General features: G+C 36.1%; 2 protein-coding genes across 11 annotated transcripts in view; one reads left to right on the top strand and one right to left on the bottom strand.

The window, feature by feature from the left end:
- The window catches only part of Cept1 (choline/ethanolamine phosphotransferase 1), a 38,229-nt gene extending 34,093 nt beyond the window's left edge, over positions 1-4,136 (bottom strand). The window contains exon 1 of one of the 4 annotated variants that reach the window (XM_015505065.2): positions 4,001-4,136. The gene's annotated coding sequence lies outside the window, so the exon portion shown is untranslated. The other 3 variants (XM_015505067.2, XM_048815148.1, XM_048815149.1) reach the window with 3 other exon arrangements.
- On the top strand, positions 4,106-26,510 carry Dram2 (DNA damage regulated autophagy modulator 2). Of its 7 annotated transcripts, XR_001505632.2 has the most exons (11): positions 4,107-4,242; positions 4,607-4,717; positions 6,261-6,331; positions 11,462-11,606; positions 15,937-16,004; positions 16,855-16,994; positions 21,577-21,754; positions 22,261-22,343; positions 23,286-23,378; positions 23,870-24,307; positions 25,004-26,510. XR_001505632.2 is itself a non-coding variant. In XM_015505069.2 (10 exons), the coding sequence occupies exons 4-10, from the start codon at positions 11,476-11,478 to the stop codon at positions 23,975-23,977; spliced, it is 801 nt and encodes a 266-aa protein (XP_015360555.1). In that variant the 5' UTR covers positions 4,107-4,242; positions 4,607-4,717; positions 6,261-6,331; positions 11,462-11,475; the 3' UTR covers positions 23,978-26,510. The 7 variants fall into 7 exon arrangements, 6 of the variants coding, with proteins under 6 accessions (XP_015360558.1, XP_015360555.1, XP_048671109.1 ...); XM_015505069.2 differs by having other exon boundaries at positions 23,870-26,510; XM_015505072.2 differs by lacking the exon at positions 4,607-4,717 and having other exon boundaries at positions 4,106-4,242; positions 23,870-26,510.

Below are 26,510 nucleotides of genomic sequence, written 5' to 3'. Positions count from 1 at the left end.
TGCTGAGCCAGAAAATAGTTGGGAGTACATGTTTTAAATAGGGTGACTGAAGTTTCTGAGGAAGTAACTTTTATTCCAAACTTAGGAAAAGAAGGAAGGAGATGGTTTAAGGGCAAGAAGAAGAATAGTTTAAGAAAATGGAACAAATTAGACAATAAGAGAACAAACAACCCTATCAACAAATGGGCCAAGGACCTGAACAGACACTTCTCAGAGGAGGACATACAATCAATCAACAAGTACATGAAAAAATGCTCACCATCTCTATCAGTCAGAGAAATGCAAATCAAAACCACCCTAAGATACCATCTCACTCCAGTTAGATTGGCAGCCATTATGAAGTCAAACAACAACAAGTGCTGGCGAGGATGTGGGGAAAAGGGTACACTTGTACATTGCTGGTGGGACTGCAAATTGGTGCAGCCACTTTGGAAAGCAGTATGGAGATTTCTTGGAAAGCTGGGAATGGAACCACCATTTGACCCAGCTATTACCCCTTCTTGGACTATTCCCTAAAGACCTTAAAAGAGCATGCTACAGGGACACTGCTACATCGATGTTCATAGCAGCACAATTCACAATAGCAAGACTGTGGAACCAACCTAGATGCCCTTCAATAGATGAATGGATTAAAAAAAATGTGGCATTTATACACAATGGAGTATTACTCTGCATTAAAAAATGACAAAATCAAGGAATTTACAGGGAAATGGATGGCATTAGAGCAGATTATGCTAAGTGAAGCTAGCCAATCCCTAAAAAACAAATGCCAAATGTCTTCTTTGATATAAGGAGAGTAACTAAGAACAGAGTAGGGACGAAGAGCATGAGAAGAAGATTAACATTAAACAGGGATGAGAGGTGGGAGGGAAAGGGAGAGAGAAGGGAAATTGCATGGAAATGGAAGGAGACCCTCAGGGTTATACAAAAGTACATACAAGAGGAAGTGAGGGGAAAGGGAAAAATAATACAAGGGGGACAAATGAATGTCAGTAGAGGGGGCAGAGAGAGAAGAGGGGAGGGGAGGGGAGGGGAGGGTGGATAGTAGAGGATAGGAAAGGCAGCAGAACACAACAGACACTAGTATGGCAATATGTAAATCAATGGATGTGTAACTGATGTGATTCTGCAATCTGTATATGGGGTAAAAATGGGAGCTCATAACCCACTTGAATCAAAGTGTGAAATATGATATATCAAGAACTATGTAATGTTTTGAACAGCCAACAATAAAAAAAAAAAGAAAAAAAAAGAAAATGGAACAGGCCCTGAGGCAGAAGAGAGCTTATCTTTTTCAAGTATCTGAGGAATCACAATGGCTAGACAAGAATAAACAAGATAGAAGAGTGGAACAGAAATGAAGATAAAAAGAGTGGACAAAAATGAAGTTTGAAAAGTTAGACAATGCAGAAGCAAACAGCTGAGATTTTATTCTGATGTCATGGAAAACCATCAACAAGCTTACAAAGAAACCTACAATTCTGGACACAGGGTAATTGTTAACTGAGGATAGTTTTCATAAATCATAAAACTGAATATTTTAAACTGTAAAAAATTCCCACTGCCTTTAAGGCTCCAGAATCCTGCACTCTTGGTAATACTTGATGCACTTTGAACATTTTCTGTTTATTGTGGGTCCCCCCGCCCCTTCCTCTCATCACACACATTGCTTAGTAATTTCCATATTTGTTAATATTTTTTTCTTTCTATCTTGTACCATACCTAGCACTAAGTAATTAGTACATACTTAACAATGAACAAATATGGACACATCTAGTATTTAATGAGCACTTAGTTGTTCTAGATATTAAGGAAATAGAAAGATTGAAATATTCCATATTCTCAAGAGGCTCAAAAGGTGGTTGGGGGGGGTTGTAGTCTTATAAATGGATAAATTATAACACAATGCCAACAAATTGTTTGGGGAGTCCAAAGGAGAAGACATATGGTCTGACAAAGCATTTTCTTTGTACATACATTAATATTTATGTGAAAGTCCAACAAAAGTACAAGATTATAATCAGAGATATTTAATGAATACACTTACTAAAATTACACACAATTGTGGGCCTTAAAAATCTATCATGTAAAACATTTGTGTTTATAGTGGCTGAGGATAATGGCATTTGCCTACCATATTTCTGTTGTGACTTTAGCATAGGGTACATCTGACTATCACATTAAAAAAAAGACAAAAGATAAAAACCAAAAAACTTCAACTGCTGAGCAGAGGACAAGGTAAACTATTTCTGTTGTGACTTTAGCATGGAGTACATCTGACTATCACATTAAAAAAAAAAAGACAAAAGATAAAAACCAAAAAACTTCAACTGCTGAGCAGAGGACAAGGTAAACTTACACAATATCCAACCTGTTATGTGAAATTCCAGAATTTTCACTCCTCCCCCCACATCTAAGGGTGCCAAGTTTTGATCTGCATTGATTCAGCATTATGTTTACAATCCTTTCACAGGGAATTTGTGATACGTAACTCCTTCCCACCTTATGGTACTACCAAAGGAAAACACTAATAGCTGGCACTACCAGGAAAGGAAGCATATTATAAAGAGTAAGAAAGGAGAAAGGAAGAAAGAAAAAGAAAACTAATAGGAAAAAAGGATTAAATTCAGCATTACTTAACAAATGATACATACAGCAAGTTTACAGAAACAAAAGCCTTTTCAGCAGACTTGGAAGCAAAAATACTACGTGTAAAACAACTTGGATCTAGTGTTTTGCTTAAGTGCAATCTTGCATTCTTTAAGAAAGGAAGTAACTTTCTGGGGGAGGGCGGGGAGCAAAAGTCTTGCATTTCATAGAATATTTTAAAAAAGAAAATATGCACCCTAGAAAAGAAATTGCTATGCAATAAAATGTAACTGTCCTTAATAGGAGAGGCAGACAAGAGTCGTAAAGACAAGTTGTACAAGAAGCTTTTAAGTACTTTTCTCAGCACAGTACAAATACGCAGCAAAATCCTTTCAGAACTTCAATCCCTGAAATTTTATGCAAAAGCCAATTGTTCTAAATTGGTAATATTATAAACACCCTCATCCCAATCTATGTTGTTTTTTGAGCCAGTCAAGTACAAAAGTATTCGAACACATTTCTACAAGTTCGACAGCAGGAACTAAATATTCTGACTACGTTCAGATAAAACATTAATATTTGTTCAAAAGCATCTATACATCCGTCTACTGTAGTAGAGATTCGCTTAACTAAAAGATTTCAAGCAAAATCACACATTCAACACCAATGATGCAAAATCACACACACACACACACACACACACACACGACACAAAAATGCCACGCACGGAATTCTAGAACACAAACAAGGATAAATGTAAAGATCTCATTCATCTCAGCATTCCTGGGCACACTGGCCAACACCAGCGATCCTTCAGTCCATTCTCCTTCCAAGAATATTGCTGAAATTAAACCCCAGCTGGCAATCTCAGAGAGCTCGTCAATACGGGTTGAAATTTCTAGAAAAGTTGCTGACCAAGAAGCGAGGCCCAGCCATGAAACACCACCACCGCATTCCAAAAGGAAGGCAAGCCCGGCGCAGGACGCCACACGGTTCGTGGACCCGGCAGCACCGGGGCAGGAGGGTGTGGACCTGACAGGCAAGGTCGGTTCCGCGCGGGCAGCGCCCCAGCCCTCGACCTGCCCAGCGCTGGCCAGGCAGGCGCTTCTCGCTCCCACAACCCTCGGCTTCCACACAGCTCCGGGGCTTCCACCCCCGGACTCCGCCACCTCAGCCTCCAGAGTCCCCGAAGGGGCCAGGAGTCGCCCCTCGTCCTCCCCACAACCCCGCGCGCGAGGCCACCCGGTTAGAGGAAGAAGGACGGCGTCTGCCTCAGCGAGTCCATCCGCATTATATCGTAATGCCCACCCCTAAGCATCCAGTCCTCTCTTCACTCTGCCTGGGAGAAACGCCTCCCACCACGTCCTCCACTTCCCAGCCGCTTCCCCAAGACCGATCCCCGCAATCTTACCCCGACCTCAACAAGCACACCCCTAGAAATAACAACTTCGACTCCTGCCGACTGGATGAGTGATCGGCGGCAGCACTTTCACGACACTTTCGCGATTGCCGTAAAGGTAGAAAGGGTCGGGAGGAGCGGCGGCGCGCCCGGAGCTGGCCTGGCTCCTCGGGAGCGCGCCTGGGGGCCCCGCCCTGTCTCCGTGTGGCTGGCAGGGTTCGGAGCCTGCGGGCGGCGCTGGCTGGGCCGGCCAGGTAAGATAGGCCGAAGGTGGGGTCGATGGGGCAGGAGGACTGATCCAAGCGCCTGGAGTCCCGCCGCTCACTCTAGAGGGTGTGTCAGGGAGTGGGGTCGCAGTTCACCCATCACCCCCGGTGGCAGGGTGCGCGTACCCCAGCTAGCACCCTCTCCCTCCTGGGGCTAAACTGTGCCAGGCGCCGGAGAGGGGCTGGTGGTGAACGGGAGTCCTAGGCCAGCTCCGGGGGACCAGAGGGAAGCTGGCGAGTGCAAGCTGGGCGCGGGTCTCCGCACCCCACTTGCCCCCACCCCTGACTCCCTGCGTACCCCGAGTGGTGCTAAGTGCTAAGCTCTGTCTTCCGCTTCTTTCCCTGACCCCAGGCAGCGCGGAATGCTGCACTCTTGAGGAAAAAGGCAGTGGTCCAAGTATTTTATGCGGTTTTAATCGGCTACGGATAACCTTCCCTCCAGTCCCTCAAAAACTAGATTTGAGTAAGTGTTCCTGTGGTCACTGCTGGGCTCAGATACCTTGGTGGTGAGGGCCAGGAGGGAAGTTTGGAATTGAAGTCCTTGGTGACCTTCTGTTTACGTGAAGCTCCATCTACTATTCACAATTGTATTGCAGGGAGTGGTCTCAATACAGAAAGGAAGTTGCTTGTCCTGTGTGTCCTCGTTTCACTTCTGATTTACAGTAGGATGCATTTGAAAAATAAAAACCACAGCCTAAAAGAATAGTTTTTTTTCAGTTCTTCCATATTTTAAAATTGTAAATCAGTACCCCATGCAACTCTTTGTGTTTGAGTATCAGATTCTCATTTTTTTCCATGTAATTTATAAAGATGTTACTTCATCTGCTAGACTCTTTTAGGATTTAACCATTGGAAAAATATTACATTTGTCAGGGGGCACGTTAGAGTTTAGAATAACCATTTTCTGTTATGCTTTGCTTTTGGCTTAGTGGTTCTGTGTAGCTCTGAAAGAAGCTCAAGATTTTCTGTCACTATTTAGAGGAGACTGCATACAATTTTCATCTTATTACCAGTGACTTAAATATTTGACAAATATTCTAACTGGAGTTCTGTTAGGTGGAGGTTCAGAGAAAGCAGAAAAGATAGGTGAGAGATTCAAGAACATTCTGCTAACCACTGCTAGGTAAAATTATTACTGCATATTTTCAAGTATTTTTTTAAAGGTTTCTTGAATCATTAACCATTAAAATTCTAATTTTGCTTAGCTGGGAATTACTCTGTCATGCTTTCAGCTTTCTAAGGTGAAAATACAGAAACAATTAGTACACTTTCGCACTTAGTCTGTGTGCTTAAAATTTTCACTTTTCATTGGCAGAGTGGTAAACCATTTCAATCTCTGCCTGTCGTCTAAATTATTAGTTTAGACCACAAGAGCCTTCATGACCTAAGGAGGTAGGAATACAAGAATATTCATTTATTCATGTACAAGATTCTACTGAATTAACAAATGAACCGTACTCTTATGCTTGCTCTGTTCTACTGTAAGAAATAATGCTTTGAGGGTTTGGCTGTTTTACAAATAAGAATACTGTAACTCAGAAGTTAAGTAACTTGCCTGAAGTCATATTGCTGGAAAGTGGTAATGATAGGATTTACACTCAGATAAATCTGATCTAACAACTGTGTTTTTAGATTGCATTTCAGGGACTAGTTAATGTTTTATTTTGCTTAATAATAAAGTATCATTCTTCCTGAATCTTTATCTTTCTTTCTCTATGAGGAATCCTTTATGTTTTTCATTTATCCTTTTTGAGGCCAGAGAAAAGATGTCTGGTATAACAAGGGTTACAAAAGTTGATATCCTGGATTCAAAACATTATTTAATTTCATATATTTCACCACCATTATTTTTAAAAATTTAAGTATCAACTCTTTAGAGAAAAATGACCTATTAATATTATAGCCTAATGTTTTTCCACAAACAGTTATGGGTGTGTTGGCCTAAAATTGTACTGTTTTAAATTATGTAGATCAAAACAGTAATTTCATATTTTCTTTTGATATAGAATTCAGGATTTACAAAAGGTGCAAGCTTGGGCAGTTCTGAAGACTACAATTTTGTGAACTTATAAAACAGGTAATTTATCTTTCAGATCTAAAAAAGGAACAAATATTTATTGACTACTTATATATTATTTCATGTAGTTCTTGATTAAATCTCAATGAAACAACTATTTATTGAGGCTATTTAACAAATAATACTAAAAGCTACTATTTATTTATTTTTTGGCACTGGGGATTGAACCAGGGGTACTTTACCACTGAGATACATCTCTAATCCTTTTTATTTTTTTATTTTGAGACAGGGTCTTGCCAAGTTTTAGGCCGACCTTGAACTTGGGATCCTCCTGTCTCAGCTTCCTGAGTCACTGGGATTATAGGCATATGCCACCACACCTGGCTAAAGATACTATTTATTGTGCATTGTCAGTGTGTTAGGTTCTTTCCTCATGCTAATAAGTATCCAGCACAGCCCAGTGGGATTTTTCCATGTTAAGGAAAGGTTCAGTATTTTTGCTGTCCTGTTGGCAACCCACTACACACATGTAGCTTTGAGTATCTGAGATGTAGCTAGGGTAATAGAGGAATTGAAATTTTAATTTTAATTTAATTTTAATAAGTTGAACTTTTAATTAGCTATACATACTATTGGCTACTATGTGGACAGTATAGTTTGTGCCGATAATATTCCCATTTTTCAAAGGAGAAATTGACTCAGAGAAGTTATAAAGATTGCCCAAATTCACACAATTTTGTTAAAAAAATTTTTTGAGCAGTAGAATACTTTACAATTAAAAAAAAATGGCTGGCCTGGGGATGTGGCTCAAGCGGTAACACGCTTGCCTGGCATGCGCGGGGCGCTGGATTCAATCCTCAGCACCACATAAAATAGAATAAAGATATTATGTCCACCGAAAACTGAACAATGAATATTAAAAAATTCTCTCTCTCTCTCTCTCTCTTAAAAAAAAAAATGGCACAGGGGATTGCCACGTCCCCAGCCCTTTATTATTATTTTTTTTTAATAATTTTTTTTTGAGACAGGGTCTCCCTAAGTTGCCAAGGCTAGCTTTGAACTAAAAATCCTCCTGCCTCAGCCTCCTGAGCTGCTGGGATTATAGGCATGCCACATTGCCTGGCTTTAGGAATGTAAATCTGGCAATACAAATAGAATGGATGGAAGGGAAGAAAAGTAATTAGGTCAAAAGAATTGAGAATATGAATCAAGTGGGTACAGTGTGCACAATGAAGAAGGATTTTTTGTAAATGATTTATGGAGATAGAATTGCTATCACTAAAGGACAGTATATGAGGGCTTTGGAGAAAGGTTACTCAGAAATCCCAAAATCTGGATAACCTGGAAAAAATGGTAATGGTGCTTATTAAAGTATAAAATCCATGAACACTTTTTAGAATTAAGATGATTTGGTTTGGGGTATTTGTTTATTCAACAAATATTGAGTGATTACTGTGGGCAAAGCCTTCTGCCATGCTTAGGTGGATTAGTAAAGTCCCTCTTCAAGGATTTTATTCACTTGAGGCACCCTCCTAAAATGTTCATACTATAGAAAAAGAGTTGTAGGAGATGTGCAAATCAAGTGCTCTCAGAAGAGGGTGCTTGTGTCCAAATACAAAGGGATTAGGGAAGGTTGTATATGGAAGACAGTATTTGAGCTCTGTTTTGAAGAAAAGATATAGACATGTAAAAACAATAAAGCATGGAGGAAGTTTTATTTCTACCAGTGTGGTAGACTAAATTTTTGGAAAATTCCTTTTACCAAAATATCTAAGTGCTGAATAAATCACATTATCTTTAGTTGTCAAACTGAGAGCTGAAGTTGAAATGGCATACTAGCAGCATGACTCCATTAGGTGCATTTGATAGATAGTAGATAAAGCACAACTGGGGGCAAATGATAGGCTCCCTCTGCTTCCTACCAAGGTAGTTATCCCTGTGACTTCCCAAGTGCATAACTCAAGCAGGCACCATTCACATGGTAGTCCCTAAATTTCTAAGGACTTTAGATGGGAATTATCAGAAACAGAAACTGTTTTATTTAGATGCTATTTTAGCATTTATATAACAGATGTTAGCAGTGACTCAAATTTTGCAGAAATTGAGAATTAGTGTCCCAGAAACCTATGCTGGAGAAAGCACCTATGGGTTTTTGGCAAAGATTTGCTATGATTAAATTGATGAAGGAAAGAAGTGATGGGATAGCTTGGTACAGACAAGAAAAAGGAACAAAACAGAAGAGATTATGATAATTTAGGTAGCAGTTTACTCAAATCAAGCTTACAATGATGATTTTAGCCATAAAGAAACTTACTTAGCAAGTTGTAAATGTTCCTATTTGGTAGCAAGTCAGATGATCAGAGTCAATGACATGTGCAAGTCAAAAATGACTGAGATTTCATTATTTGGGAAGTCAGGCTGAAATGAGGAAGCTGCGCACAGTGGAGGATTATGCAGAATGGGGTGGAAGAATATATACAAAGTTCATGGGAAATACAACAAAACTTTTTTAGGTCTTCCAGATAATTCTTACATACATAGGAGCAATTTCTTATAATTTAAAAGTATTTCTATGTATTTAAAATTTAAATAAATTAAATATATGAAGTTGTTATGTTTTCTAATTCATGTTATTAACTCATTTTTACATAACATCCTCAGTCTAGAATTTAATGGAGAGAGTGATGTGTGCTATAGATGTGTTTAGGTACTTTTTTCCTCCTTTGTGGAGAAATTGGAAATATAATGGTGAAAAAATAAAAAAGGAAACAACAGTTTCCTGCCCTCATAAAACTTAAAGTTTAGTGTGGAAGATAAAACAAACAAGTGACTGTTAAGTGTGATGGGTGTCCTGATTGGGGAAGGACTGGGTGCTATTGGGAATAGCAGACACATTCAGCTGGAGCCAGAAGGATTGGGACCTGAAAAATTTGTGACATTAACTGGATAGATAATTTGGCAGAGGCAATTACATTGTGGTTGAGTCATATACACAACAATATGCATGAAGGCCTGGAATATGCATAATGTGCCTGGCATTGGCACATTAGAAGATCGATAAGAAGCTATGAGAGTTTGAGTCCTATCTCTTATATTCCCACCCTATAGGTTCAGGTAGTTCTCTTAACCGCTCTAATTTTATTGAGAGGATTAAATAAGATATGTACTTGAGGTGCTTAGTAACATTACTAACACATAGTAAACACTAAGAGCTTCTATAGGGAATAATAAAGATGAGCCAGAAATTATGAACAAAGAGTAGCTAGAGGTGAATATAGAAAGTAAATAGAGATCAGATGATGCAAGGACCTTAAAAAGTAAGTAGAGGTGAAATGATGCAAGGACTGTATGGACCACATTAAGAAGAAAAGATAATTTGTTAGAGCTTGGGGTAACCATTGAAGGATTCGTTGTAGGAGAGTAAGATGGTCAGATTGCTATTTTAGAATTAGGGGGATTATTCTGGTTTAAGGTGGCAGCTAGATTGATTGTGCTGAAGACGAGAGGAGGACTGAGTAATGTAGAAAACACAGAATACTTCTCTGGTCACGAAGAAGTATGAGGGAATTTCTTCCCATAACAGCCAATCAATTCTGCAAAGAAACTATCTGAATGCCTTCTGACTCAATTAATTCTGACAATATCCACCTGAAGATAGTATCAGGTTCTACAGGTTGAGGGCTCAGTCCCATAATACTGCCCCTATTTCCAGTGCCAATCTTAAGACCCAAGTTGTTTTATTTGTGCTTCTCACTGACCAGCTTATAAATGGGGATTTCCAGAATCCCCTCTTTGGGTTCAAATAATTTTCTAGAGTGACTCAGTTTATGTTAAAAGATACTACAAAGGACGTAGCTAAAGGTATACATATGGTAAGGCATGTGGGGAGTGCCAAGGAGCTATATGACCTCCCTGAGCTCACTACCCTCCAGGAACCTCCATCTACATGTTCATCCATCTAGAAGCTCTCCAAACCCAGTTCTTTTGTTTTCATGGAAGTTTCATTATATATGCATAATTGATTAAAATGTTGGCCATTGGTTATCAGCTTAACCTTCAGCCCCTCTCTCCTCCTGGGAGGTGGGGTGGGGTGGAGCTGAAAATCCTGACTCTTTTTGGGAAGGGTGGTTACTGGGGATTTTAACCCAGGGACAATTTACCACTAAGCTACAATCTCCAGCCCTTCTTTTATTCTTACTTTCTTCCTTCTTTCTTTGTTTCTTTCGGGTTTTTTTTTTTTTTTTTTGAGAGAGGGCCTCAATAAGTTACTTAAGGCCTCACTGAGTAGCTGAGGCTGGACTTGAATTTGCCATCCTCCTGTCTCAGCCTTTTGATGCAAGGACCTTATGGACCACATTAAGAAGAAAAGATAATTTGTTAGAGCTTGGGGTCACCATTGAAGGATGGTTACCCAGGTTACCCATGCGCTTACTGCACCCAGCAAATCCCAGCACTTTAAGCACACTGTGATCTTTCCTGTGATCAGCACCCATCCTGAAGCTACCTAGAGGTGCCAAACCCCAGTTATCTCATTAGCACATAAAAGATAAATTCCAAAGATTTTAGAACGTTTTGCCAAGAAACAGATGAAGTTTGAACATCAGCAAACTTTTTTCTTGTCATTATTCCCTAAATAATATAGTATAACAACTATTTTACATTGTGTTAGGTATTATAAGTAATCTAGAAATTATTTAAAGTATATGGGGAATGTGCATAAGTTATATACAGATACTATGCCATTTTATATAAGGGATTTGAGCATCTGCAGATTTTTCTGAGGTGTCCTTAAACCAGTCCCCCTAAGGATACAGAAGGATGACTATAGATACTTAAAAATATCATAAGGACCCTTCAGAAAGTTAATGATAATCATCTGGCTAAATATGATAATGGTTTAGGTTGAGTAATGGCTATAAAGATGGAGAGAAGAAATTTAGGGGAATAAGCAGTACTTGGTTATATGTGGGAAAATGGGACAAAAACGTAAGTTTCTGGCAATGGCAAGTGGGTGAATCTTGGTTCCATTTACTGGAAAAGCAAAGAAGAGCAGGTATTGGAATGGTGTGGGGGATGTTTTTGGAGGGGAACAGCTCAGGGTAATAAGTGCAAGGTGGTAGGAATAGATGGCTAAAAGTAGACTGAAGGAAACTTATGACTTATCTCTTTAAATTTGTTTTTCCACTTCAGAAGATCTGTTTGAAATGTGGTGGTTTCAGCAAGGCCTCAGTTTTCTTCCCTCAGCACTTGTAATTTGGACATCTGCTGCTTTCATATTTTCATACATTACTGCGGTAACACTCCACCATGTCGACCCTGCTTTGCCTTACATCAGGTCAGTCTGGTTTTTGTTTGTTTGTTTGTTTGTTTGTTTTTGGAGACAGGGTCTTCCTAGGTTGCCCAGGCTGGCCTTGAACTTGTGATCCTCTTGCTTTAGGCTCCTAAGTAGCTGAATCCCAGCATAATCCATAGAGATGCACCACCATGCTAAGCCTGTATAGGAGACATATCTTTATGTCTTTTTCATATTGTACATTGACACTGACATTTTATGTCAACATTTAAAAGTTCTTATTTTTATGTATTACAACAACAAAGGAAATGTAAAATGGGACTTGTATTTGGCTTTTTCTATGTGATACAGAAATGTGGAGCGAATGGGATAAAATTCAGTTGGTAAATTGATTAATGAATCGCGACCCCTTCATGCCTTATCTTACCAGTAAGCATTTGAAGTTGTCTCAGAACCTCAGTGGAGTTCTTCTCCCCTTAACATTCAAAAATGCTGCAAACAAATGATAGTAATAATAGGAAAAGGTGGTAGTGATAACAAAAATGTATTCATTTGTTTACTGTATTCAAGGTAACATTTTAAGCATTCTTCATGTCTTAGGTAATTGAATCTTTACAACATGCATATGAGGTAGGAAGGAAAGGTTATCCTCATTTTAGAGAAGAAGGTATGTTAAGTCACCTTTTGTTACTGTAATAAGTACTGAGAAAATCAACTTATAAAGAGAATAGTTTTTTGCTGCATATTTTTTAGAGGTTTCAGTCCATGATTGATTGGCCCTGTTACTTTGGGCCTATGACAAGGGACCACATCATGGTGGTAGTGAGTGGGAAAGCAAAACCACTCACCTCATGGCTCAGAAGTAAAAGAGAAAGGAAAGAACCAGGGTTCCTTAATCCATTTCAAGGCCATATCCCCAATAACCTGAAGACCTCCTGCTTGGCCCCACCTCTTAAGGTTACATCACTTCTAACAGCACCTTTCTGGGGATCAAGGCTTTGACATGAACTTTGGGGAGACCTTGAAGATCTAGCTATAGCAAAAGAAAAGAGGTCCAGGAAGCTTAGGTGATTTGCTCAAGGGCACTCAATTTGGTAAGTATTGGAATGAATATACAACCTGGGTAGTTTGACTCTGGGGGCTGTGTTATTTATTCTTTATGACTTGCTTCCTAGATAATTCTGACACATTAAGTTTCAACAATTTTGGATAATTTTTTTGAAATTTCAAAACTACTAATGATGTGAGTATTGTGGGTGTAGGTATTTAGTTACATGTGCTATGTTTATAACAATTTTTTTTTAATTACAAAAAGAGAAGTCCCTTCTTGACTCTTCTAGTTAATTCTTGCCCCCAGGGGTGACTGATGGTTTGATAGATTTCCTTCCTAAGTTTGATTTGTTTTGTCATCTATATTTATACAAAACTCTTTCTCTTTTATTTCTTCTCACTTTTAACATATTTTTTTTGGGGGGGGGTCTTAGTTTTGTTTCATTTGTTAAAAGGTTAATTATATAGGTTAATGATTTTTTTTGATTGTTAGAAATAACACTATAATGACAGTTATATAACATGTAACTTTATATATGTATGCTAGTATTTATATTTAGGTAGATTCCTAGAAGAGGGATTTCTGATAGTTAATAGCATACCAACATTTTTAGTTTGACATGGCAAATTCCCCTATAATAGCATTTCATCAATTGTGCATTCATAAAGAGGAAATGAGAGGGCTGGGGTTGTGGCTCAGTGGTAGAGTGCCTGACTAGCATGTGTGAGGCATTGGGTTCGAGTCTCAGCACCACATATAAACAAATAAATAAATAAAGGTCCATCAATATCTAATAAGTATATTTAAAAAAATAGGATATGAGAAAAATAATAATCTTTATGAATGGTTTATGAGTTAGTAAGATTCAAACTTTTATGTAAAAGTTAAACATTAAATAGGGAGGGAAGATGATGAGAACATTATTAAAATATCATTTTTAAATACGAACATCTACCAGTGTTTTAATCTAAATGATTCTACTTGGAATATAGTTAGGTCCATAACTATTCAACTTCTTTATGATGCTTTGGAAACATCATTCTTCATAGAGATACTGAATGCATTGCTTTTGTTGTTGGAATTAAGTAGCATTTTTCACTTTATGTTTGTTATAGTTATTTAATTTATTCATCTTTTTTTTCTGAAAAATAACCTTTCCAATACAGAAAAAGCAAAATTTTAAAGGTTGATAAACAGAATATTCATTTTGGCTTTTTAAAATGTCAAGGAAAGATCTGGGCATTACCTTGTATGTTTGTTTGTTTTTTTTTATAGTGGTGGGGTATCAAACAAATGATAAAAGCAAATTTGGTACACTTTGAGAATACTTACAAAACCAACACTTTTTTTTTTTATAATTTAAGGTTCTAAATTCTAGGAATAATTTGATTGATAACTACCACTGTGCTAGAGATACACCCAGCCTAAGGAACTAGACCATTCTTTAGTAGTTCCTAGAGAAGGCATATATTTAAGATTCATGAGGGCCTTTCAGTATTTTTATTTTCCCTTCTGAGAACTTGTCTTCTTTCACTTTAAAGGAAGTTTAAATAATTTCGGAGGCCACTGAGTTCTTTTTGAGAGTTTCAGTTCTCTGATGGTACTCCATGTGATCTTCTACTACTGCCCTAGACACTTCCTTTTCTCTCCTGCTTTTAAAATTTTTTCTGCTAATGAACTTGGTGTTACTCTGGAATCTTTCTCCAATATTTTAAGGTATTTAAACTCTAGCACTGATTTTACTTCTCCTAGGCTCATTTCTTTCATTTACAAAATACTTAAGATAGATGTTCTGCAAAGTTCATTTTAGTCTGTAAGTCCTATCCAAAAGGTTTAGTTGTTACAGCCCCAAAGGACAAAACTGAATGTAAATTGCCCTTAAAGGCAAATATTGCTGCAAGTTCACTTCTCTTTTTTTCCCACTTGGTTAAACTGGTAGGTGCCCAAGATACTACAGTTAGTAAATAGTGTGTTTTCTATTTGGGTCTATGTATTGCACAGTACCCTGAAGGACAAGCATGTAAACAGATATGTTGCAATGTGGAATGGCAAGTCATTTTGATAGAAATCTGGATAAAATGTTGTGTTACTCTCCTAGAGGAGTGAGTAGTTCAAGGCTGTAGAGAGGAGAGGCCTCAAAATTGCTCTTGAATGTTAGCTTCATAAGGACAGGGCCTTTTGTTTCACTTCCCTCCATATTCCTGTCTCAGAAATGATGTCTGGCTAATGGTAAGTACTTGATTAAAAAATTTTTTTTTCTTGGTACTCGGAATTGAACTCAGAGGTGCTCTACTACTGAGCCATATCCTTTTATATGTTTTATTTGGAGACAGGGTCTCACTAAGGGCCTCTCTAAGTTGCTAAGGCTGGCGTTGCTGGGATTACAGGAGTGTGCCACCATGCCCAGCTTGATACTTTTTTAATTGAGCAAGTATTAATTGGATTATAGGCAAAGTCAACAACAGGTGCAAAAAGGCGAGTTGTGAAAGGGCCTATGGTATTCAGGGAGTATTCTGAATAGACAGATAGATGTATGTGCTTGGTTCATGGTAAGTCAGCAACAAAGTCTTAAAATAATAAGGGTAGCTTTTTCTTCTTTAAAAATCAATTTATATTAATTTCTATTATGTAGAAGGTAAATAATCTTAAATGTTGTTAAAAAAAAGTGAAGCAGGCAAATATTTGAAGTACAAATTATCATGTTCTCTCTATAAAGTGATATAAGTTGAGCTCATGGGTTTTTAAAAGATAAAGGGTTTGAAGTAACTCCTGTTACTACTTATTCCATAGAAGAAATACACACATATATCTAGTGTTATGGTTTGGATCTAGAATGTCACCCAAAGTCTCATGTGTTGAAAGCTTGATCGTCTATACAGCAGTGTTCAGTGGTGGGACTTTTGGGAAGAAATTAGATCATGAGGGCTCTGACATGATCAGTGGATTAGTCCCTTGATGGACTCATGGCTGAATGGACTATTTGGAGGTGATGGAAACTGTAGGAGGTAGGGCCTGGTTGAAGGATGTAGGTCCTTCTCTGTGGGCATGCCCTTGGGGACTATATCTTGTCCCTGGCCCCTTTCTCTCTTCCCCCTCCTCTTTCTGACCTCTTCAAGGTGAGCAGTTTCCTCACCATGAAGTACTGCCTCTCCACAGGCCCAGAAACAATGGAGTCAAGTAACTGGACTTAAACCTCTGAAATTGTGAGTTGAAATAAATTGTTCCTTCTTTCAGTTGTTTATCTCAGGTATTTTGTTGCAGCAATGAAAGCTGACTAAAACATGAAATGTGATAAATTCACATTTTCTTTTTTTCTTTCAGTGACACTGGTACTGTAGCTCCAGAAAAATGCTTGTTTGGGGCAATGTTAAATATTGCTGCAGTTTTATGTAAGTAATGAGAGAGATTTTTATCAAGCAAAATTAATACTAATTACTATTTTCTTCTTTAAACACGATCGTGTTAATTATTTTATTGTTATAATAGAGGAAATGTTTTATGAACCAAAACTTTATTGATTTACTGAAATATACTTTCTTTAGCTATGATTGTTTTAAATATTTGAATTCATTTATGTGATATTTATTGTTTGCTTATGTCAAAAACAAGGAAAATTATTCAATTTATAGAAATTCATTTTATAGCTGAACTCTTCAGAAGTATGTCTGTAAAAGCATATCTTTGTTATGTTTTTTGGCAATACTTTGGCAGTGGAAAGTTTGACTTGGCCCTTTCTTGACAAGTAAGTATGGAAAGTGGGCTTTTTTCCTGTATAATCTGAATGTTATATCTGATTGAGCCAAATTGTAGTAATTTGAAATAAAATGATATGAGAATGAAGCATATAAACTTTTGGATATTTTTTCCTGTGCTTATTTCATTCAAATTCTAGAGCAAGTTACATTTGCCTTTGATGCTAATCATGAAGATATTTTGTGTTTTATAGAGCTCTTAGACATCACACATCTCTTAAGTTTTATACTAATTATTTATAGACATGAGACTAATGGAAGGCAAACAACTTGCTCAGACACACAGAGAAACCAGTAGTTCTATGATGCAACCTTAAAAGTTCTTAAAATCTACAGCTTTTTTTTTTGTTGTTGTTCTTCTCTCAGATTAACTTTCAAAGGAAAAATCTGTGCTTCTGGATAGCAGTGACCTTTGTGAACTCTTCAATGGCAACTTTATTCCCTGGTTATTTATTACTTTGTTGTTTTTCGGATTCTCTCTTCCCAGGCATTGCCACCATTTATGTTCGTTATAAGCAAGTTCATGCCCTGAGTCCTGAAGAGAACCTTATCATCAAATTAAACAAGGCTGGCCTTGTACTTGGAATACTGAGTTGTTTAGGACTTTCTCTTGTGGCAAATTTCCAGGTTTGTGTTTTAGCCCAGCATAGGTATTTTTTTGAAGTACCTAATTATAGATATTTAAAAAGGAAGCTTGAAACATTCAGTTACATGCTGTTTTTGTTTCTTTGCCTTAATAAAATGGAATCTACTGCCTTATGTTGTTGACCCTGTTAGAAATAGCTACTTTCACAATAAAAAAGTCAAATGCAGTAATTAAAAAAATATACTTTATTCTAACTTTTTAAAGGATCCACAGGACAGTTAGCCTCTTTATTACTACTTAATTGGATATTGTTTCAAGACCAAACAGAATTGATGTAAGTGATACAATCAGAGACTTAAACACCAGTTGTTTTGTTGTTCATATGATAAGTCACAATCATTTTCCTACTTTATGTACTTGTTGGATGTTTCAGTTGGTTGCCTTCCCATTCCTAGGTGCCTAGCCCATTAGGAAGTAAGGAAGGATCTACAGCTTTTCTAGATTTTTTTGGGGAAATTTCTAATATTACTATCATTATTAATAAATAATAGTATTAGTAATATTAGTTACTAGTATTAGTAATATTAATTCCTAATATTCCTAATATTACTGTTCCTAATAGTAGCAATCAGCCTCACCAAATACACTCATTTGAAACTTGACAGTAGTGTGCTTTCTGAGAAATATATTGATAGTCAGTTTTGCTGCTGTGCAAACATCATAGATTTTACTTACACAAACTAAGATGCCAGTATGTAATCTAATCTTATAGGACAACCATATATATGTGGTCCTTATTGATGGGAACATTTATGTGGTGTATGACTGTATTTGTAAACTCTCTACATTCCTGTCTGTTGATGCTCTTCAGAGGAGTCAATAATAATAATGGCTCCACGCTTGGTATGTGTTAGATTTTGAGTAATCTCCCTGCAGTCTTTAAAAGTTTTGGATTTTTGCAGCATTTCATATTTCCAGTTTTTAGATTAAGGATGCTCAACATGCAGTAAGCTCTATAATCGTAGTCTATGTGGACATTAAGGTAATGCTAGCTGCTGCAACAAAGCCTGAATTTTCAGTGGCTTATCACAGTAGAGGGTAGAGGTCTTACACATGAATCCAATACAGGTTTTTTTTTTTTTTTTTTTTTTCTTTTTTTCCCATTAACTTGTGGCTTTTCTCCCAGAATAATTTAAAGCCTAGCCTATGTCCATCTTTGGGTTTTGTCATGCCCTAGGGCCTCTGTTTACTGCAGCTATTTGGCTGAAATAGTAAATTAGGAGATGGCAAAAGTCACACCTACTTCTTAAAAATTTTAGCTTATGTTAAAAAATTTATTCAGAAAACTTATTAAAAAGAATGGATAAGGCAGACTTTCTTTAGGGCCATCTTGATTAGTGAAGGGACAACTGCTGTGAGATTTTGCAGTAGCAGTCTTCCAATTTCTTCAATTGGGCTCACCTCTAAATGCAAAGAAAAAATGGGAATTTATAGTCAAGAAGCAGCATGGTGGTCAGTGGATGGAAAATTACTGAGAAGAAATATCAGGGATAAGGAGGTATTCTGACTAAACTCACCTAATAGGATTCTTGCTGAAAGCAGACCAGGGTGATTAGATATCACCTGGGGGATGGTGGAGTTTGAGGAACCCAATCAGGATGAGCAGATGTTTAAGATGGGGGATCCTAGTTAAATTGACTTAGACAGACTCTTGCTAAAATTGGATTGCAGAGATCAACATGGAATCCCACATGTCAGGCCTAGTTAAGAAGAAAGTTCAGAGTATTGTTTGGTCAGGGCAAGATTCCCTGCTACCTTGTGGTGACTCACATCATTCTACAGATTTCCATTTGCTAGAAGTGGAGGTTGGGGATCAGCGGGTAGCTAGAAAATGTAGTTTTGCTGGGCATTAATGTCCTGAACAACTCTGTACTATCTATAGAAGGGGAATAAAATTTTTGGTGGACAGTTAAGTAGCTATCTATGACATAAATAGAGTCCTGCCTTTTTTCATCAGTTTTTATAGATCTGTGTTAAACATTACTTTGGGAACTGGGCACAGCGGCACAAACCTGTAATCCCAGCAGCTTGGGAGACTGAGGTAGGAGGATGGCAAGTACGAGACCAGCTTGGTCAACTTAGTGACATTCTGTCTCAAAATAAAATTTTAAAAAGGGGCTGGGATATAGCTCAGTGGTAGAGTGCTTGCCTAGCATGAATGAAGCCCTGGGTTCATTTCTCAGTTCCATACACAAATTTGGGGAGAACTTTTAGGGCATGGCTAGTAATTCATTGATGTAGTTGTCCTTTGATAATTTAACAAGATCTCATATCATCCATAGGGTAAAAATGAATCTTAAATATTTACCTAACCCAGTAAATTCCAGTAGTATTCCCTGATAGAACTCACATGAGCTGCTTTTCTACCTTGATCTCATTCACCTACTAAGACAGTTTATATGCTTGCTTTTTTGTTTTGTTTTGGATTCCTCTTGGCCTTTTAATTTTATATAAGATTACTCTTTCTCTCTTGATTGCATCTCTTCATGCAACTTTGGATCTGTTGAATGTCCTCTTCATCTTTCACTGTTGGCTTCCTTGCTGGCCCGGTTCATTAGCTGACCCTGCAGCATTACCTAGATATCTAGTAGCTCACCTTCCTCTGTAATATAAACTTTTCCTACTTATGTAAAGTGGTGACTGTATTGCCTCCTCCTTCCCCTTTTCTTTTGCAGTTATAAACTCTATTTGACTTACATAGCAAAAATTATATTTGAACTTGGTCTGTATTTTCACTTGAAAGAGAGTTTAACACTATATTTATTTAAAATATATAAGTTTTATGTCTTAAGATTTGCATACTTATCTCTATAATTTCTTGTTTGTGTTTATTTCATTAAAGGATAAATTTTTGAGTTGTTAAGGGATATATTTTCAAAGGGATAAAATCATACCTTTTGCACAGGTATCAAAGATTTTATTGAACTTATTAATTATTGAAGCAAACAATAGATATTATAAACTAGTTCAAAAGAACAGTCCAAGTAACATACATTTGTAGTTAGAGAATATGGGAATGAATTTACAAATGGATGCAAAATTAGCAAAATTGGTCATAATTTACCCAGTGGTAATCAATTGTATTCAGTAGAACATAATTTGCATTTGTATGGTTAAGGATTATTTGATTATTGTAATTTTCTCTGAGTTAATGTCTGCTCTTGTTCATCAACTTCTGTCATTACAGAAGATCTTACCTTATATTTACTTAGTCTCTAAAATGATATTATTAAGCAGAAAAATTACCATTAAAACCAGTTTTATGTACATCCATTTTAGTTTTTTAAAAAGTTAAATACTCTCCATTCTTTACTTTTTAATTCATGGGATTTTTGTTAAGGAGTTATGTTCTGACATTGATCAGGCTATATCTATACTTCGTCAATGTGTAACACCCTAAACCACATAAAAACAGCCTTCTCTCTCTCTCTCTCTCAAAAGGAAGCCAATGCCCCTAGCAAATAAATTACAATCTCTTATTTCTTTATACTAGGAATCTTCTCTTACCTTCATCTAAGAAAATTGAACTCTGTGTATTAGTACAGTTGATTATAAAAGAGGAGAATCAAGCTCTAATCCCTTTTCTTTTGTTGTCTTAGTCATTACATATCTTCTGTGTCAAGTACTGTATTGGATCTTTTCAAACAAAGGAAATATAGATGACACCAGTTTAGAAAAACAGCGATTCAACTGAAAAACTTTTGATTGCAGAATTTTAGAGACCTCTGTTGTCTTTTTAAAGCAGAGTGTACATATAATGTTAAAAAGTAAAATATAAGGGGCTGGGGCTGTAGCTCAGTAGTAGAGCACTTGCCTTGCAAGTATGAAACACTGGGTTTGATCCTTAGCCCTATATAAAAAATAAACAAATAAAGATATTGTGTCCATATATAACTTAAAAATTTTTTTAAAGTAAAATATAAGCAGATAACTATAGGAAGGAGAAAAAATTATAACTTATAGTATTCCCTGGTGTATAAGGCCAAAGGAGAGTATTTTAATTTGAGCCCTTAAAATACATTTAAATTTAAGCTGAATTTAAATCAAACCACCTCATCCCCAGCATTCCCAGCCATATTAATCCTTCTTGAACTACTCTTTCTATTACCCTTATCACCATGTAACATACTGTGGAGTTTCCTTATTTCTAAAATTTATTATTTATTGTTTGTGTAGCCTCACTAGAATATAAACTCTGTAAGCGCTGGATTTGTGTCTGTTTTGTTCACTTATGTATCTGAGGACTTAAGTAGTACATGGCTTCTAATTAAGTACCCATATTATTAAATGTAAACATATTATTAAATGAGTAAAAGAACAAATCAGTAATTACTATCATATTTTCAGTGGTAGTATATGAAGTAATTTGGTTTTACTGTAATCTTCAGGTTCATGTTAAATATTAAAAGAAAAATGTTTTAGGAAATAATATGTTGTTGAATCTGCAGAGCTTCTCCACTCAGTGAATGTCCTATTGAAATATCTGGCTTGTGCTTTTGAATATTGGATTGCCAATGTGTTCTGAGTTTCCCTTATTGACTTATTTTTTTTTATCTACCTCAGAAAACAACACTTTTTTTTGCACATGTAAGTGGAGCTGTGCTCACCTTTGGTATGGGCTCATTATATATGTTTGTTCAGACCATCCTTTCCTACCAAATGCAGCCCAAAATTCATGGCAAACAAGTCTTCTGGATCAGACTACTGTTGGTTATCTGGTGTGGAGTAAGTGCATTTAGCAGTATCCTTCACTGTAAAGTGTGGCTATACTTGGAAGAGGATTGAATAACAAAAATTAAGTGAACACTATTGGTGCACAATGTAAGCAAATTTGTGTGTGTGTGGGAGGGAGTCTTAGGTTATTAACCCTAAACAAACTAAAGGACTGTAAATATAAAACTCAGTAACCGAGCCAAAAAATTAAGGTAATGTTTAGCCTGATCATACTCACTTTAAAGAATTGAAGGATGCCCTCCCTGTGACATCTAGTAGAAGTTTATGATAGAATTATAGTTTCTGAGGAAAGAGAGAAGGGATCTACTATGAGGACTGATTTGTGGTGATCATCTGGGCACATTTTGAGTTTTACTACTGCCATGTGACATTCAACCTTTAAGAAACTTGGTTTGGACTTTGGCAGCAAATGTATGAGTTATCCTATTGGACCTTCAAAGTGATTTTTGTTTTGGATCTAATTTAAACTTACAGGTCTTCTCTGAGATTCTTCCTTGACTTATTTTTTAACAGTGCTGACTTGCTCATCAATTTTATACAGTGGGGATTTTGGCACTGATTTAGTACAGAAACTCCACTGGAACCCTGAGGACAAAGTAAGAACTTGGATCTTATAAAACTTAGTTTTATATTAAAGATGACTCTTCGGGTTGATTTTAATGTATTTTTCATTTTATCACTAACCAATGAGACTTCTTTAGTAATCAATTATGAATTGGGATTTTTTCTAGATATGATATAGTTTATGCAGATCCTTGTGATATGTGGATATTTTTAAGACAGGTAGAGAATTATAATGGCAAATGTATTATCTCAGAAATTACCCTAAGTGTGGATACAGTATACCCAACTGGGATTTTTCTGTTTTTAAAATACTTGTTTTCTGAACTGAAAAGTGTCTTCTCCCACATTTCATTATTTTGATACATTTTCTGGAAATTTATTACAGACATTTGGGTTCTAATGTAGTAGATATTTATGTGGAGAAAGTATCTTTGATCCTGAGAATAAAAGAGAGGAGGGATCTATAACTAAGAAATAAAAGGAGTTTATCTGTTTTCACAAACTGCTGAGCAGCATTTTATTTTAATCTGTTTTATAAGTTTCAGCCCTAAATAGGGCATATTTGTGGGAATGAATGAAATGACTTTTTAGAGTCTCCTAATTGCAACCTGTATATTATTTCATACTCTAAAAATAGCCCTTACTAAGTTTATGTTGAACATTTAAAAACTTTTCTTAGTAGCATTTTATGAATCTTAAGACTTTGGGAAGTAGTAACTTTTTGGTTGTAGAATAGGAATTCCCCTGTTTTGTTTTACTAAGTGGAAATTATATTTGTTCTAGGTGAGACTAAGATAGCTCATGTGATTTAAGAGGAATTTCTGTCATCTACTTTAATTCTTAATATTATGTTAAATAAATCAGTGTTGATTTTCAGAAGACAAACTAGTTTATAAGAATTTGTTTTGTTTTGAGAAATATTGTAGATTAAATGAAATTTCACAAAACTATAAGTTTTTCTCCTGTCATTCAAGGGATATGTGCTTCATATGGTTACTACTGCAGCAGAATGGTCTATGTCATTTTCCTTCTTTGGTTTTTTTCTGACTTACATTCGTGATTTTCAGGTAAGAAAACACAGTCTTGGATTTATAGTCAAACTTCCTTCGGTGGAGTAAGAGAACATTTCACTAGAAACTGTTCAAAATCTGGCACCATAAATAATAAACAGAAGATACCTTCCCTGGTGTAATTGTTTGAGTTTGGGGAAGTGGTGTATTGCTAATGACGTTCAGCCTCAAAACTGGAAATGAAAACATACTTGAAGAAATTCTTTTGTAGAATTTTCATACACTATACATTTACATAGACCATCCTCAACCTTTAGTTTCACTGCAGTATTCTTCGAGAAAAACAGGAAACTTTCTGATGAGAAAAGCTTTGTTTTTCTAGATCACTTGATAACTTTTTTAGGAAAATAGCACTCTCATTCTTGTTACTCATTAGATGGATTTATATCTCTAATCACAGAAATTTTATAGAACTTACTGGAGAGGAAGTTACTCTTTCTTTAAGGAGCAAACTTCTCTATATAATTTTCTTTTCTGTTCTGTTCCAGAAAATTTCTTTACGGGTGGAAACCAATTTACATGGATTAACCCTCTATGATACTGCTCCTTGCCCTGTTATTGATGAACGAACACGACTACTTTCCAGAGATTTTTAATGAAAGTATAAAATATTTCTGTACTGATTATGATTCTCAGGGATGGAGAAAAGGTTCAGAAAAGTAACTTACTACCCTCTGAAATTTTCAACCAATTAATCAAGACTGACAGTGACATTGATGAATCCTGATAATCAGGAGATATGAAATAAGCCATTTGATAAATCATTTTAAGGATATAATCAAGAGGACTATTTATAAACATTTATACCTATACTTTTTTATCCCAGGAAATAAAATCAAAGGACAATAGCATTGTAGTTTTTTCTACTTTATTTATGAGAAATATCCTGAAGTGCACCAGTCTATACAACCCAGCCTTTCACATTTGTAAGTCACTATAAAAATGTTTTGATAGCACTTTTATGAGAGACATTTTCCATGTTTCCAAAATAATAAGTATTCGTTAATAAATCATTTAGAATTGGGCTTTAAAGTTTGGAGTTTTGCCACATTAATACATTTATTATAGTGTTTAAAATGTTGAAAAAATATTTATTTTGGAATCCACCTATAAATGGAAGCAGACCTGATGTTTTTTTAATGGCTTAAACTTTGCACAAGAGATTGTGTAGGAATTGATTTGATTTTGTCCACAAGGCCAGATACTATGCTGATTTATCACACATGCTTGCAATAGTTTTATGAAGCCTAGTCTCTGATATGAGATTTTTAATAACCAGTGATTGAGAGAGGTAACTAGAAAATTTACTTCTGTCATGTTTTACATAAAACAAGAGTTAGTATTTATGAACAAGGCTAGGCAGTTTGTAATAGCAGATATCATTACTATCAAACAAAAGTCACTCCAGATTATAATTACTAGTAAAAGTAGTCATGACAGGTAAATATTGAGCCTGGTTAATGGAATGTGACCATTTTAGAATTTACACTAAGTACAAACTAAGAAATCAAAAGGCAAAAACTTAAGTACAAAATAATAGTGATTTGCATCTATTGAAACAATTTTCTCTTTTGTCATGCAAGTGATTATATAGTTTCTATTTGAATTTCTTATTTGGGCAGGTAAAGAATGCTTTACAGATCCCTGGTGAGATTAAAGGGGAAAAAATGTTCTGGTGTTCCTAGTGGAAAACTGGTTTGCAAAAGAATCTTTTGAAGAAGATTAACAAGATTTATTATATTTTTAGAAGAGACGCTTCCAATGCCAGAAGAAGAAATGGTGAAATGGTTTAAAATGTTAAGAAAGAGCAGTCTAAGGGAAAGTGCTTATGTGATGGAACTAGAGACCATGATTATAAATAAGTCGCTAAAGAAATCAGTAAATAATATTTCTAAAAACATTTGTGGACTAATAATGAGGAAAATGGGAGAAAATATTATTTATCTATTATCAAGCAATGTGAACATGGGAAGAATTTCAACAAATGTTGATTGATTAAGTGTTGTCATTACTAGAAAAATTGGATACAAATCACAAAAAGGTATCATGTCTTTGAAAATCATGGTGCCACCATACCTGGGAAGTATCATCCAGTCTAGATTGCTACAATTCAAGCAAACTCTTAATTCTAATTATGAAGAATCCACATTATGATGAGAAGAAATTGATGGAATCAGAGCTCACAAAACTGTAAATTATGTGTGGGAAAGGTGGCTCAGGAACTAACATGGACTTGTTTGTCCATTCTGGAATGTCAGGATTAGAGATACAAACCACACATTAGCAAAATGGTTTTAAGACAAATAGTACTTGGATAGAATTTAAATTCAATTAGTTAACTTTTACCCTTAGAAGTAACATGGGCTGAAAATATTAATAGATTTTAAAAAGTCAAGATATTTGAAATGTATATTCACCCCTAAGTTTAAGGCTGAAGTCAAGGAAGACAACCATGCTCTCCTTCAATTATACTTTTCCTCTACTGTCAAGTGCAATAGCTTGGAAGAACAGGTAAGACATTTCTGTTTAATTCAATCAACATTATTTTTTGTTGAATGTTTGAGCTTTCAGAGTAAGATGTTTTAAGGTAACAATTTGCAGGTACTGCAAACTAGTAGTGAAAAATATATTTCCTTTTTGTCTTGGGTACACAAGAAGATACTGTTTTCTAGCATCCCTTGCAACTAATTATAGGCATGAGAGTGTATTTTAGAAAGTGGAGTGGATATGTTTACTATTTTTGTATTCAGGTTTTGAGAAACAGGAGATGTTCCCACCCAGTTTTTCTCTTTGTATGTTGAATATTGATGTCGACAAGATTGTAAGATATGGAAGAATCACAAGGTAGAAGGAGCCAAAAATAGTTCACTTTTGGTCAGATTTCAGAAAATCAACTTGATATATAATTTAGAAACTTCATTTCCATCCAAATTACTAAGATTATATTGTATATTGCTGAAATGTGTTATATTTTGTGGGTGCTATTGCTGGAATGATGTCATGTGTTGTGGGTGCTCAATAAATGTGTGAAAGAGAAAGTTGACATTTCCTATATCTTCTGCAGTGTCCAGTACAGATTCCCTGCAAACTAAAATCTCAATAAATATTGGCTTATTAGTACCCTGTAAA

This window comes from Marmota marmota, unplaced genomic scaffold, assembly GCF_001458135.2.
Source record: "Marmota marmota marmota unplaced genomic scaffold, marMar, whole genome shotgun sequence".
In the NCBI taxonomy this organism is placed as follows: domain Eukaryota; kingdom Metazoa; phylum Chordata; class Mammalia; order Rodentia; family Sciuridae; genus Marmota; species Marmota marmota.
The sequence above is the reverse complement of the archived record's forward strand: the minus strand, read 5'-3'. Positions and strand labels throughout refer to the sequence as shown.